Below are 15,790 nucleotides of genomic sequence, written 5' to 3'. Positions count from 1 at the left end.
CGGCTCTAAGGTTATATTCCAGGTTAAGGTTTTTTATTCTTATCTTTATTTTTAGGATGAATGATGGTCAATGGCTTCTATTAAAAGCCAATGATATTTGCTTTTCTTTAAAATGAAAATTGATAATAGAAGAAGGTTGTCTGCATTGAACCTAGGAATGGGTCAATTGAGGCTGGTAAACGAGTCAATGGCATCTCCAGTTGAAAGTGGTAAAACTTTGACTGGGTTGTTGAGTGGGAATGTGGAAATTTAATATTGGAATTTAGGTGATTTCCTTTTTAAAAAGGGGATATGGTCAAAGTGCTTCCTTTGGTAACACCAATGAGGGGGCCAACCTGATGTTTACTCTTTTTCCTTCTCTAAAATGAGAGGGAGATTAAAGAAGAGTTCGACTGAGACAGAGGTAAGCCGTTGGGAAATATAGAGATGACGTCAGCAATTGATATGATGTATCTGAGGATGGGTAGTTTGATGTAGGAAATTTAATGCAAGAAACTTAAAATATAGGAATTTTCGGCTGCTCTTATATTTTTAACATCCACATATATGGGGGAGATGGTCAACAGGCCCGCAAAGTCAACTGATGGTGAACTGGTTAAAGAAGAATGACTTAGAGGATGGTTAACAGGCCTGCAAAGTCAACCTATGGTCAACTTATTAAAGAAGAATGACTTAGAGGATGGTCAACTGGCCCGCAAACTCAACTGATGGTCTACTGATTAAAGAAGAATGACTTAGAGGATGGTCAACTGATGCAGTTAAGCTATAATTCTCTGAGAGTTTCTTTTTCATGATTGGTTTTGAGGTTGAACAATGTAGAGATGATGGCATTGCCTGAAATGGTGCAAGCATGGAAATTAAATTCAGAAAATTAAGGTTTTTTAATTTTAATAAAACTTGAGAAGAAATCATCAGCTTTCAGTGGCTTGTCCTCTGAAACCCATGACGGCGGCCCAGCAGTCCCCACTCTTCCAGACTGAGAATATAAGATATGATATCAACCGTAGGGATTAACATGGCATGATATGTTAAGGTAGGATAAGATCAACGATACTGATATGATATGAAATTATAACATTTTTTGAATAAAAGATGTGAAATTATAACATGAGATGATATGAGGCTACGATGCATGCCATTTAATTTGAAAAGATGGGAGGAAATGAACATTGTCGAGTCTAAAGAGAAAGATGGGACGAGCAGTCAGTTATAGGGCTTAAAGACATGCGGCATCAGACATACAGCATGAGGATATAATCTTATGATATGAAACGCTACGAAGCTATGATACTTTGATGTGATTTAGTATGAAAGATATTATTTCGCTCCATACGAAATGATAGATGATATAATAAGGTATAGAATTATGCGATAAATGATATGATGCTATGAATGATTGTGCGTGAAATTATGAGACAATAATACATGATGACATTTAACATGAAAGGATGGATTATGCAACATGGTATTAACAAGATGATGATACAAAGACGTGATAACAAATGATAGATGATATAATAACGGATCAAAAAACTACGAAATGCCATGACATTATAATGACAGGAGAAGAACATGCCGAGCGGTGCATGACTAAGATACCTTTTGCAGGGTTCTCGATCCAGGGGCCATTCATGATGTTCAAAATGCTGCATGCGTCGCTGTACTCGAGTTCTGGCAGAAGCTTCGGCGTAAGGAGAAAGCACCTGCAAATATTTCAAAATCTCCGGATTTCAAGTTTAATATTCAAAATCTTCGTGCAAAACGTGGCGAGTCTCGTCTCATTTTGTTTTAGAAGGGACATGAACAGACGGTGCGTTGGCTTCGTTGGGTCACATGTGTCCTTATTGATCTTAAATGTTAAACATATCAGAAGATCACTGGCTTTGAGTGATCTTCCTCAAATTAAAAAAAGAAAAAGAAAAATAATTGAGATTATAGAAAGATCTGCGTTCACTCACTGGGGCGTAGTAGGTTGACTGGCAGCCCGCACTAGCTGTTGAAACATCTTCCTTTCGTTGATGGGATCCATTCCTGGTTATAATTTTCCATGGTTAAGAGACCCGCAGAATAAATACATATTGGTTGATTTTACAGTATCTAAGCCGTGAATGATATGATATCAAATGAAAGATGTCTATGTTTATGGAGAATGTAACACGTAAATCGTAAGCATCATACAGATAAAGTGAAAGAAATGATAAAGATACAGCACGATAAAACATATATGTTTATGTACGAATGATATGAATGGATAAAAGACACATCGAAAGAAAAAAAAAGAAGACGGAAAATAGCTTCTATATCGCATATATACGCAAATATTATTCATCAGAGAATACATAATTTTGAAAATAAATAATATATAATGATAAAGAGAAAAACGAGCACATCATAAGTCTGCGAGTGAATTCGCAGATATGTAAAGACATATGGAGATAAATACAGGGCATATATAAATAGAGAAAATAAAGAAGATAAAATGTATCTTATATACATGCACCATTACATTTTGAAGAGAAAAATCAAAGAGAAAGTGTATCTTATAAGTCAATAGATATATGTAGAGAGAGAGAGTGTATCTTATGAGTCAATAGATATACGTAGAGAGAGAGAGAAAGTGTATCTTATAAGTCAATATATATGTAGAGAGAGAGAAAGTGTATCTTATAAGTCAATAGATATATGTAGAGAGAGAGAAAGTGTATCTTATAAGTCAATAGATATATGTAGAGAGAGAGAGAAAGTGTACCTTATAATTTCAAAGATATAGTTAGGGGGAGAGAGCGAATGTGTATCTTATAAATTCATAGATATATTTAGTGGGAGAGAGCGAGAGAGAGAGAGAGAAGAGAGAGGGAGAAAGAAAGGCGTAGAGAGAGACGGGAGACAGAGAGAGAGCAAATTACAGAGAGAGCGAAATAATGAAGAGAAAGTGTATCTATTTATCCATAGAGGGAGAGAGAGAGAGAAAGTATATCTCGTAACTCCATAGATAATTATAGAAGGAGAGAGAGAGGAAGTGTATCTTAGAATTACACATATATGTGTACAGGGAGAGAGACAAATTGTATCTCATAACTCCATAGATATATATAGAGGGAGATGGGGAAAGTGTGAGAAGATAGAGATGGGGAGAGAGTGAGAGAGAGATGGGAAGAGAGAGAGGGAGAGAGAGAGAGAGCGAGATAGAGATAGAGAGAGAGGGAGAGGGAGAGGGAGAGAGAGATAGAGAGAGAGTGAGGGAGAGAACGCGATATAGAGAGGGAGATAGATAGAGCGAGAATGAGGTAGACAAATAGAGGAGAGGGAGACAGAGGAACGGAGGGAAAGAGAGAGAAAGAGGGGGAGTGAGGGAGAGAGAGGGAGAGGGAGGGGGAGGGAGAGAGAGGAGGGAGGAGAGAGAGAGAGAGGGAGAGGAGAGGAGGGAGGAGAGAGAGAGAGAGAGGAGAGAGAGTGAGAGGGGGAGGGAGGGAGGGAGAGAGATGGAGAGGAAGTGAGGGAGAGAGAGAGATAGAGAGAGGGAGAGAGAGATAGAGAGGGAGAGAGAGTGAGAGGGGGAGGGAGGGAGGGAGAGAGATGGAGAGGAAGTGAGGGAGAGAGAGAGAGAGAGAGAGAGGGAGCGAGAGAGAGAGAGAGAGAGCAAGAGTGAGAGAGAGGAAGAAAGAGTGGGAGAGGGAGGGAGTGAGAGAGAGAGAGGGAGAGGGAGGGAGGGAGGGAGAGAGATGGAGAGGACGTGAAGGAGAGAGAGATAGAGAGAGGGAACGAGAGAGAGAGAGAGAGTAAGAGTGAGGGCGAGAGAAAGAGCGAGAGAGAGGGAGAGGGAGGGAGTGAGAGAGAATGCGAGCAAGAGCGAGAGAAAGAGCGAGAGAAAGAGCGAGAGAAAGAGCGAGAGAGAGAGAGAGAGAGAGAGAGGGGAGAGGGAGGGAGAGAGTGGGAGGGAGAGGGAGAGAGAGAGAGAGGGAGGAGGAAGAGGGAGAAGGAGAGGGAGGGAGAAAGAGAGAGAGAGGGAGAGGGAGGGGGAGAGAGAAAAAGAGGAGGGAGGGAGAGAGAGGGAGCAAAAGAGAGAGAGAGGAGGGGGGAGAGTGAGAGAAAGAGAGGGGGAGGAAGAGGGAGCAAACGAGAGAGAGAGAGGGAGGGAGAGACGGAGAGGGAGGGAGAGACGGAGAGGGAGGGAGGGAGAGAGAGGGAGAGGAAGTGAGGGAGAGAGAGAGAGGGAGAAAGAGAGAGGGCGGGAGGGGGAGGGAGGAGGGAGAGGGAGGGAGAGAGAGAGGGAGGGAGAGGGAGGGAGAGGGAGGGAGGGAGAGAGAGAGAGGGGGAGGGAGGGAGGGGGAGAGAGGGGGAGAGAGGGGGAGGGGGAGAGAGAGAAAGAGAGGGGGAGAAGGAGGGAGAGAGAGGGAGGGAGAGAGAGCGAGGGATAGCGAGGCAGGGAGAGGGAGAGGGAAAGGGAGAGAGAGAGAGAGATAGAGAGGGAGGGAGAGATAAAGGAGAGAGAGGGAGAGAGGGAGAGGAAGGGAGGGAGAGAGAGAGCAAGAGAGAGATGGAGAGATAGAGAGAAATATAGAGAGAGGGAGGGAACAAGAGAGGGAGAGAGGGAGACTGACCTTGATTTATCTCATCAACAACCCGGAAAGGGCAATTCGTGAGGTCTTGTAGGGAGACAAGATATAGGATGGTTGAAACAGAACGCTCCTATTCACAAGATTAAAAGAAAGAGGAAATAAATTGGTTAAGTATAATATAGAAAGGGTGGGAAGCGCCCTGATGAGTGTTTACCCCTCCAGACTGATGATGAGCACTCAACACCTGCAGATCGCCCGTTTGTCTGAAAAGAGTAAATTACAGTATCAGAGCTGTCAAAGTTGGAATGGAGATGAGAGGAAGTTTAAAAATGAGACTAAGAATGAATTAAACAATGATGCAATCAGGATGATCTCGTCAGAGTTACACCAGCGATTCAATGTGAGATTGGGCATTATGAATCCCCCACTTATATATATTTGTTCATTATATGCAAAGGCGTATGGGTAGCAGTAGGGAGAGAACAAGATGGAAGAGAAGAGAGAGAGACGAAGAAAAGAAGGGAGAGAAGAGGGCAGACCGTGGAAGAGAATATCTGAAGTCAATTAGGAAGAAGGGATATATAACCTAATGGAATAATAATTATAATACCCTTCTAACACATGAAGAACTATTGCGAAAGGGGTTGGAATACCAAAGATCAGTGGACAGAGATACAAAGATAGAGATGAAACACAGAAAGATGAAAATAATGTGCAGCAATAAAGGAGGAAAGAGAAGAAACTTTTAGGTTATGACCTCTTCCGTTATACTCGTAGCACAGAGTTTGCGGCACTAGCTAATTGTTGAGTTTGCCGTTGTATTTTGAATTAGGCCGTGACTAACCCAGCCCAAAATGATTCTGTATAAATCACTTGATCTAAATGACTAAACCTACCAATTTTATTTTTACTGTTACACTCTACGCCCTTATTTCTCCTCTTTGATCCTTTCCACAATCTGATCGGTGGACGGCCTGCCCAGACATTTTTTTTCCCTGCTTCTTCCTCAGACGGTTTCTGCAGACTTTTGAAAAATTTCCCGACTTACTGCAATTCTGTAATTCTTCTTTCTCACGGCTTCTGCAGACTTCTCTGACCGATTTTCTGTCTAACAGGGATTCAATACTTGTGCCACTGCATATGGTTGGTCAACTTACTGAGTGTTGGTGCCAGCGTATTTGCAACATTTCAGCATTCCCCTCAGCAATGCTGGTCTCGATCCTTCTATCTTCTTGGTAGCTATTTGCTTTTCCTCATAATATCGGTTGCATTGTGTTCTCGTCAGTCAGTAATATTTTATGGCCAAAGAAGATAATATATCCATGGTTGACCTGGGTGCTGTCCTAGTGAGTATGGCAGAGGTGGTAAACGCAATTTCTTGTGGTCGTTCCAAAAATATTTTCAACAGTCTTTACCAGTGGACAAAATACATTCAGCGCACATTCCTATCCCCGGGTCAACCCCATGATTTGACAGATGATCCACCAAAGTAAGCTGATTCAAATGTCCCAGTTGGCATTGTGAAGAGGATGTTCTCTTCACCTGGATCTAAGATTTTATGCTGCCAGAAATTGATGATTCGTTTACAGATTATGATCATGTCAAATAAGCATGGGACTGCATTCAGAAAACTACATTCCGTGTGGGAAATGAATCAAAGCCTGCATATCTTCACAATCGATTTACGTCCCTACTTCAGGAAAATCACAGCGCACAAGAATATACTAATGAACATTAATCTTTATGGAAATATTTTAATTTTATTGCCCCCTAGAGCTGGGCCGATGTAACAGGGTCTGGGGTTACATCTGAATAGACTGGAATTCTAAACTTTTAGCGCCAGCAGTTCAACCTTGAGCACAAGCTCAATTATGAAGTTACGGTTTAAAAGTTTTAAAAGGAAGTCGTCTTGCGCTGGGTTCTGACCATACTACAACACAAATGATTCAAATTTAGCATGTGTGGTCAAACCTTGGCAGAGTGTCACGGGGCCACCTCGACCTGTTACATCGGCCAGCACTCATCCAGCCATTCAACCACAGGTTTACTCAGGTCAACAGGAACCTAAGAAGAACCAACCAATGGGGCTTCATGGACATGACAAAGATCAGTTGTGTCGTAGTCATGGTAGACAACTCTGACATACTAAAGAGACATGCTGGAAAATCCATGGACAACCTGCTTGGGCCAATTTTGTTAGCAAGAGCAACACCATGATACAAACATGTCTGGAGGCTGATCAGCATACCAAGACAAAAAATAAGATTAGACAGATTGTCGGAAGAGCTACATCAGCTTTGGAACCAACTAAACGGAACTGAAATTACTGGATCTACCTCTCTGCTTCATCCAGAAAACTCACTACGTTTCTTAATTATAAACAAGTTAACTCACAATATGTATAGGCCCTAAGAAATTTCAAACCACTTCTTGGTACTCCATGTACATGTTTCCCAGCTGTGTTAGTTTAAAATCTGTTGAGAAATTGGTCCAAATTTCCTGTTATCAGCGGATCTTTGACTGGGACAACACATTTCTATCCAACATGGTCCCAGGCCTAAAGCATAGGCTAGGTAGAATAATAGATAGGGTGTATTACTTGTGCTCTTCCAATCATAGGAATATGCGCATGGCTTCAGCTTCAGGGGAGGCTCTGGCATCCAGCGCTTCATTGTTGAAGAAAAGGAAGACCAAGATGGGCTACTTTATTGACAGTTGGGCCACCCTTCCTTTCATCTCTTAAAATTTTCTTTCCTGATGTCTGTCAGGGACTATGCATGGACAATGTTATTAGTCAAGAGTGCATATTTGAGCTAATCCACTGTGATGTGTTTTGTTAGTTCTTAATTCTTACAGACGATGTAAATCATTTTATCTGGATGCACAATGAAACATAAATTTAATGCTTCGTTATAATCATAGAATTTGTTCCTATGATGCACAGATAATATGGTACTCTGATCATATGCTTTGGAAATGATAAGTTTTTATAAAACATTAAAAAAGACGATCACCTGATGAGTCAGTAACCCTCCTCACAGTAGAGCCTTACAGGCCAATCTCAGTCTATCCAAACATGTTCAAACCCTCCTCTTTCTGTCCACGATCCAAGAAAACCAGGTAGCCTTAAGTCCCTCCAACTAATCGATAGCCCGATCGGTAGAAGCCATCCTTCCCTTGAACAACACCTTGTTCCTATGCAATCATATGCCCCAAAATACCACCAGCACCTGCCCGCCTTCTTCCGTTCTTCTACACCCGCAACTCTGGATTGAGCCTCAAAAGCCTCTTAAAAATTTATGTCCACCATTGATATCTCTTAGCTGGCCCAAATCATGCGAGCAAAAGGGGACTGAAAAATAGGTGTTGGCAGTCTTCTTCCCATCTTGAGTATAACATACAAGCGGATGAGGTACCGGGGAATAGATTTTTGCATAAGGCCCAAGTCATTAGTCTTCTCTGTAATAAAAGCCAGGCAAAAATGCATACTTTCATCTGGACTTTTTGTTGCCATATGAACCTACATGCCCGGATGATTGCCTGGACTTCCTCTTGCCCCTCTCAGATTCTCGTGTAAGCCTTTCAGGCAGAAAAAAGCCATGGACCCATGCACAGGCATTTAGTTTGCTGCACCTTGGGCTTAACTGTGCTAGGAACGGCTGCATGGCCAAGAATTCTGCAACACGTTGGTCCAACAGGGCACCAACTAGCATCAAGTTCTATGCTTAATGTGAGTGCATATAAGCGGGGGAACGCTTAACACAATGTGCCTTGTGGCAACCATGCATCCAATCAATACTGAAATACTGAGCCATGGAATCCTCTGAATTTTGCTGTAACACTCTACACTAATCTTTCTCCTCTTGGATCCTTTGCACACTATCTGAAGTCCAAAAAGGACAGTTACTAATTGTATTCATGTTCAAAGCTTTTAGGCAATTATGGAATAACCCTTTTGCCCATTAAAATGCATGTTACATGACAAGAATGTATCATATAGTTTCTAGCCTGAAATTTGATCTAGCTCTACATGGCTTTGCTTCGTCTCCCCTACTAGTCTTCCCGTAATGATCCTCCACCTAAATTATGATATTTTCTCAAACATCGAACGAGATAAGTTCACCTATGTCTGGGACTGTTGTGCAATCACATACGGATTTCCCCACCAAATTGAGATTATTTGAACTAGAATATATCATATATTCTGGCTCCGCAGAAATCCTAAAAGCCCTCAAGAGGTTCTAACAAGATTGGACCTCGACTACAGACTCCTAGAAAGGTGGCCTTTTTATTAAGAGGCATGAGTGTGTTAAATCCCATTGTAAGAACTGTAATGGTCTTTCCTACTAACATAGTTTTTAGTGCTTAGATACAAAACGAGAGATTAAGTATAAGGTGCGATTATTGTATTGTCTTTGATTCTCATCAACGACTCTAAACGTGAAACTTGACAAAGTCACATTCCTACTATTAAGAAACATTCACCTGATGCCCACTTGAAAACAAGATGGCAGTCAAAGAAGTTCAGTTAGTTTTCAATTTCAGTGAACCTACGAATAACAGCTTCAGATAACGAAATGATGTCATACAAATAATTTTTCCTATTAATTATGATGTATTACGTGCCCGTCACGTGATACATCCACTGAGATCCGAAACTAGCTGTTGTGATGATACCTGTACATATTCTTTATTAAGAGATATATTACTATGTGTTTCTTTCCTCTATTGTCCTCAGAATACCTTCTTCCCGATAGCTCTTTAGGTCAGTATCTATCTTCTGATAAGTTCTTTCCAAGAACTTATAAAAGATGAAGGAGCAATCTACCCAGCCATGCCACGTCAGCCCAACGGTATTAACGGGTCAACCATCTTATAAATAAAGACGGAAGCCTCCACAAGAAGTACAAGATTTAAGAAATTGAAGGCTCGCCAGCGCGCGAGAGAGGCTGGAGAGCAGGAGAGGCCTGCGTCCAGATATCGGATCGAGAGATCCTGGTTTGCTGTTCTCTCATTCTTTCATTTGTATCAAACGATTCCCCACCTCGGGTGGAACACATTCAGTTCTATTGATTTCTGAGTCGAGATTTCCCGATCGGCTATTTTGGAACGAATATCCTTTATCGGAATTGACTTTTCTTTATTAAGAGATATATTACTATGCGTTTCTTTCCTCTATTGCCCTCAGAATACCTTCTTCCCGATAGCTCTTTAGGTCAGTATCTATCTTCCCAGTCTGAAACTGAGCGGGAAACACAGATCGTGGCATTATTGAAGCACACAAATCAATGAAGTTGAGACAAACAACAAACTTTAATTTCAAGGAAAAGCAAAGTAATGGAACGAAGATTCACCATGTATAACTCTATATTATTAACAGCTTTGAAAGATCACTCACCTGAACTTCACTTTGATTAAAATACCATATTTATCAAAATCCATGTCTTGCTCATCTGACAAAGGAAACGAGTTGATAAAAGGAAATGTATTAGAGCTGATTTTCCTTCCTCCATATGACACTGAGAAGAGTTGAAGCAGTACCCAGTAAAATCTCTCCAGCGACAGCCATCTCCTTGAAGTTGCGGCTGAATGTCTCATTTATCTTGGTCACAAGGTTTCTTAAAGTTGGAAGCCACTTTCCCTATCATAAAATAACTAGCTTGAAGACTATCGTAAGGAGAGGGAACTAGAAAGCACATGCAAAGACAGAAGAACACAGCATACCTTAAGGCGATCCACATCAGCTAAGTTTTTCTTTAGTTCAGAAATATCAGCTTCCCGTTTTTTCTCTATAGCATCGATCTGTGTAATCAGTAGAGGGTAATCAGAACAAACAATTTGTGTCTGGGTTGGAGGATGACAACGAATTCGTCATTGTCATCCATGTAGATTGACATTATCACCATCATCCTATCTGCAGACTAATGATGAGTACAATTACAAACTTGACATCATCGTCCACGTTCACTGTCATCATCATTGTCATCATGTCTGCAGATAAATGATGAGAACAACGACAAGTTTGTCATTATCATTTAGGAAAAAATGAGATCTAAATTTGTATTCCTCATCCTTTGTCCACAGCTTGGAGGAAAGTGAAGATGAAGAGAGGACATCATCATCCATGGTCATGAACAAACCACGATGACAACCATTAACATTTTCCTGGCATGGAGAATGACAAAGATGATTGTGACTCTTCACTACCATCAAGGAAATAGAATGGTATTTGATTCTTCGATGACTGCAAAAAGAATACCTTCTGTTGGCGCGCTTGATACTCCTCTAAGACGTTTTGATTCAGGCACATAATAGAACTTGCTTGAGAGGTCATGTCTGTGATCGAGTATTCGAGCTCTTCAATGGTCCCAGGCATCTGAGAGAAAATTTCAGATTCATTGAGGCAGGTTACACAGGAACAAACACGAAGTTGATCTTAACATAGATTCCAGAGAGCATATTATGGTACAATCCAGTGTCATAATCAAAAAATCTTGAGCAATTAAGACTCAGTTTGATCAAAACAGAACTGATTTGAAAACAATTGTCTTGAGAGGAATCTCGAGAAGAATGGAGAAACTTTGAGAAAATTGAATGTGCATCTAGCTGGAGAAGATAGAATGTAAATCCAACATGATAGAAAGAAGAGTCGAATGAACTCCTCCCTTCTGGCCTGAGGATGATCTCCCAGCCCCAGGCCTTGCTGCCAACCCTAACTAGGGTTTGCCAATGAAAATGAGTTTGTCATCTTCAAGGATAGCGTATTACCCTAGAAATCTGTTCGTAGTCGCCGTCTTTGGCCTAGCCACAGATGAATAACGATGAAAATGGCTACTTGACATTGCCCTTGTCATCTGAAAGAGTAAAAATAAAAAAGGGACTGGAGGACGATGGCAAAATAGTATCATTATCAGTCAATGATTCCCCGTCAAAAAGGACGACAACGACGAATCACCATCGTCATCTCAATAAAAATAATGAGGAAGATGATGGGCCAACTCTTCGGATTCAAAATCATTCCTGAAAGCTCCCGCCCCATCTTATTTATAGTCAAATAAGTTGAACACTAATTCAAATGGTAGGAAACTTCAAATTTTCCCCCAACTAGTTTAATGGAGGCAAATGCCAAGTAGAATCACCCAGTCTTCCTATTGTGCTGTGACGTCCATTGATTGTGGAACCTTATCGCATTTCAACAAGACATAGATAGACTTATGCTGAGAAATATATGTCCGCATAGCACAGATGAGGAAAGTGAATCCAAGCAATATGAAACAGCTTAAAACCCTCAGAACATACTAGAGAGAAAATAAGTGCACAATAGCAGAAGGTTAATGTTAGAGTGTTAAATAAAATAAATATTTTCAACTTAATACGATATTATCATATTGTCACCTCTATGAATTCCCGTTCAAGCTCAGGTGTAATTTTTGCGATGGATTCAGCATGAGCCTTGGCCTCAGAAAGCTTTTGTTTCAATGATTTTGCAACGTTTGCACCTGCAACATGTTTTGAATTATAGCATGGTACATGATAAACCTGATACATCTTTGCTAATAATTTTATCTATTCCCAAAAGTCAAACACTAAGATGATTGGAAGTTTAAAAGACAAGAATCACATGGAGAACTTGGTTTTCACAGAAAAGCAACTGGCGATTCCTCCCTCTTCCTCAAAATTTCTTATTCCACTTGAACTGAATTCGTATTCCAAAAAGAAAATTCATGAGCACGTATTGACCTGAAGAGAAAAGCCATATGTTAAGGACCATGGTGTATGTCTCTATCCTTGAAGGACTTTGGAGAGAGAGAGATTGAGGTGAAAGTTAGTGCCCCATCGGGGAGATCTCCCACCCAGTTCAACAAGTTCTTGACGGCCTTCCTTAGGGAAAGGCCACAAACTTTAACATCAGAGGTAAAATACTATAATACCCCTCACATGGATTGGGGATCCTAAAATCAGAGACCGAAGACCTCGTAAGCAGAAAATTGAAAATGAGACGTGATTTATATTGTTCTAACACCACAAAGGTAAGATCCAGGAGCAATGATAGAGACATCACACACCTGACATAATTAGAGTCGAATGCTTAAAAATTGAAGGTAATCTGTAAACTGAATTGTGGCTAAGCATCAGATAGTCTATGGGGGGAAACGTAGATGCTCTTATGTCATATCTTGGGTCGATTGAGACAAACGATCTATGCTTGATTAGGAATTGCCATAAATCCAGCATGAGTTTTTGAAAAATTATCGTGCGACACATATAACTCAAATAAAAAAACATTGTGCCTTCCATATCATGATGATACGAATGAAAAGTTTCATTACAGAAAAAATCTTCTGAACTACTAATATCAAGAAAAATGTGAGAAATAAAATTATCTAGTCCAATTGAAAAGAACAGATACCGATGATAAGTTGTTTATGGTCGCTTGTACTCTCACAAAGTTTCGTCATGGTTATTCAAAATAAGTAAACAAATATCGTTTTTTCCTATATTTGTGACTCGGATCTGCTCGACTAAGTTTGTAAGAGTTTATATTTTTCTTCCGTGTGTATTGGAAGGGCTCAAAACTTGGGCTACAAAACACTTACACTCATCGTAATGCGTGGATGCCTGCAGAGCAACTCGTTGATGCTGCTTAACGTCAGATTCCAGAGCTTTGATCTAAATAAGACAGTTAAGAACGTTAATAAGATAACCTCCCACAAGTAATCCATCTTGCAGAAAAAACAGTAATTGTAAAAGGGATGAAGGAATCGTCCATCTAGTTCTTTCAAAATCAAAAAGATGGGATGACAAAATTTGGACAGCAAGTCTTATGATCATAAAAATAGAAGCATCAACTCAAAAGGGAATCTTTTTTACTCTGACCAGTTTTTACGTCATTTATGCTTCCTATGCTTTTTTCAAAAACAATTTAGGCTCGCTGTGTAATTAAAAAATCCTAGAGATAATTTTGCTCTTTATCAAACCAGATAAGACTGTAAAATCACATGGCTAGCATGAGAGGGAAGACAAAATGGAATCCCATACAAGAGAAAGAAAGGAGAAAAAAGGAACAGAGTTCATCTCTCTACCAAGTTTTGCAAAAATTTGGCGATGCTGGAAAAGCTTATTAGCCTTGCATAGATGAAATGTAACCGTCAACCAAAGCCAACAAGAGTTCGTAAATTTTTTTTTTTTTTTGAATTATATAGAAGATCACCCAGCTTGGTGACCCTCCGTACACATGGACGGGTCTAGGCCAAAAAGCCCATCCTTCCGCCCCTATCCACCCCCTCATCCAGGACCAAACCAACAAAAAACTAGTCTCTCAACATCATTTTTTGCCCTTTCCACCGACATTGCCGCCCCCTTGAAAACCAAAGCCAACGAGAGTTCGTAAATTATGAGAGATGAATTCGACTTTATCTCTCTAGATATTTGCTTTTAGGGCAAGAAGTTAACACTAACCAAACGAAATATTACCTGTGAATCAAGGTCAACAGTGAGCATTCGCTTCTCAGCGTATCTTTGTTTTAATGAGATGACATCAAGATACAAATCCTAGAAAAAACAAATAAAAGTTTAATTGAAGCAGCTGCAGATGTCGCCATATTTCAGAGGCACAGAGATGTAGATGAGCAATTTTTTACCAAAAAAGATAAGTCTTTCTCCAGGAAGGCTCACCTTAATCTTCATTGCCAGCTGATAACGGTCAAGTTTCAAAATGGCAGCCTGTTCAGCTAATTTTCCTATACTATGTTCAACGTCATCATACTTTTTCAGATTCTCAAGTCGCATTCGCCTCTGGTCTGATCCAAACACAAAGAAATATAAATTGTCCAGGAAAAGGAGTATGAAGGAAACCATCAATATGAGAAGAAAAAACTAAATTTCAATTGTCATACCAACACGGTTCTCCAAGTCGCGTCGTTTCCTCTTTTCATGGACCCCAGCACTAACAATTTCCTCCTAGCAAGATGCAAGGGTTGGACGATAGTGTTAGCCGATGTCTATCTTAGCTCCTGCTTTTCCTTAGATTGGTTTTGTTTTATTTTCTTACGTCAGTGAAGAGGGAACGTATTACAAGTGGCCCAAATCCTTACTTTTATTTGAATTTTTTTTTTTGAAAACAACTTTTATTTGAAGTAAACTGTGTTAGTGGGCCACGTACAATAAGCGGCCCACATGCCATGACTTTGAGTGACTCACTCCAATGCAAGGAATAATTGGCTTTGACAATGATAGGTCAAATGATTGATGTTGATGCTGACAGGGTACCACAAATGGTTGACGCTGTTTGTCAATGATAACTTCGTAAAATTCTACTAAAGTAGTCGTCAGCACCGTCAATGTCAACATTCTCATCGATATCAACAGGCCTAGTTCACGATGGCAATGACATTGACCCAAATTTGCAATTACAGCTCCCAGTGACCATGAAGTTGATGCTCATTGATGTTGACAATGTCATTGGCATACCACATCAACCTCAACCTTGTCAGGACCTGCCAAACCCCACCATTGAGAATCAACTATGAGGTCTTTTTATTGAAACCCTAACCAAGATTAGACGTGTCTGGCGTGGCTAGAGAAAAGGTTGTTCAGCCCCAAGAGAGGAGGATTTCGAACAATTATCTAAACTAAAAATGGCTCATAAAAAAGAAAATTCAAGGGTTGTCTCCCACACCCGTTTCTTTTGAAGCTTGGCAGCTTCATCTTCTAATTGCCTCTGCTCCAATTGCAGCGATTTCAAACTTGCTTCAATCTGTGATATGTTGTCTTCAAGCTCCAGTTTTCTGGATTTTGTCCGTTCCACGTCCTCAACCTCTAAATCTGGAGAAGGGAAATATTTGTGAGCACGAATGAATTGCCAGGGACGAGGATGAAAGAAACCTCTAAATTTAAAAACCTACTATACAAGAAAAGCCTGGAATTATGCACTGGGTCCACAAAAGCAGAAACATGACCACCATATCTGGACTTCGACCACCGGTAATGACACTCAGGTGTCCAAAGGTCCGCAATTCCCATTCGTTGAACCTCGTCAGCTCGCTGATCTGTCTCTTGCGAACCAACATACTGAACATAAAGTTAAATGTATGGACAGGTTGAAACCTAACACTACCAAAAACATATAATTATACAAAGAATTTTGGCAGACTAAATATTTGTAGAAAGATTCATTTCATGTTCATTAAGATTGGCTGCTGCATCAAAAGTGGCTATCCAGTCCCGTTGTG

The 15,790-nt window shown here is 40.5% G+C and overlaps 1 protein-coding gene across 1 annotated transcript in view; it reads right to left on the bottom strand.

Annotated features, from left to right (window-relative positions):
- Positions 1–806: 806 nt before the first annotated feature.
- SMC5 (structural maintenance of chromosomes 5) overlaps positions 807–15,790 on the bottom strand; it is a 48,668-nt gene continuing 33,684 nt past the window's right edge. The window contains exons 15-30 of the mRNA XM_078577669.1: positions 15,464–15,629; positions 15,238–15,383; positions 14,456–14,519; positions 14,235–14,359; positions 14,034–14,111; positions 13,157–13,229; positions 11,955–12,058; positions 10,819–10,935; positions 10,284–10,361; positions 10,101–10,200; positions 9,958–10,012; positions 4,774–4,822; positions 4,602–4,689; positions 1,959–2,031; positions 1,600–1,703; positions 807–976 (exon numbers count right to left, since the gene is read on the bottom strand). Of these exons, the coding sequence (XP_078433795.1) occupies positions 912–976; positions 1,600–1,703; positions 1,959–2,031; positions 4,602–4,689; positions 4,774–4,822; positions 9,958–10,012; positions 10,101–10,200; positions 10,284–10,361; positions 10,819–10,935; positions 11,955–12,058; positions 13,157–13,229; positions 14,034–14,111; positions 14,235–14,359; positions 14,456–14,519; positions 15,238–15,383; positions 15,464–15,629 (1,485 nt within the window). The 3' untranslated portion in view covers positions 807–911. The remainder of the gene's footprint in view (positions 977–1,599; positions 1,704–1,958; positions 2,032–4,601; positions 4,690–4,773; positions 4,823–9,957; positions 10,013–10,100; positions 10,201–10,283; positions 10,362–10,818; positions 10,936–11,954; positions 12,059–13,156; positions 13,230–14,033; positions 14,112–14,234; positions 14,360–14,455; positions 14,520–15,237; positions 15,384–15,463; positions 15,630–15,790) is intronic.

The sequence above is a fragment of the Wolffia australiana genome, chromosome 7, assembly GCF_029677425.1.
Source record: "Wolffia australiana isolate 7733 chromosome 7, ASM2967742v1".
Taxonomy (NCBI): Eukaryota; Viridiplantae; Streptophyta; class Magnoliopsida; order Alismatales; family Araceae; genus Wolffia; species Wolffia australiana.
Note: the sequence above shows the minus strand (reverse complement) of the source record. Positions and strands in the feature narration are given on the sequence as shown.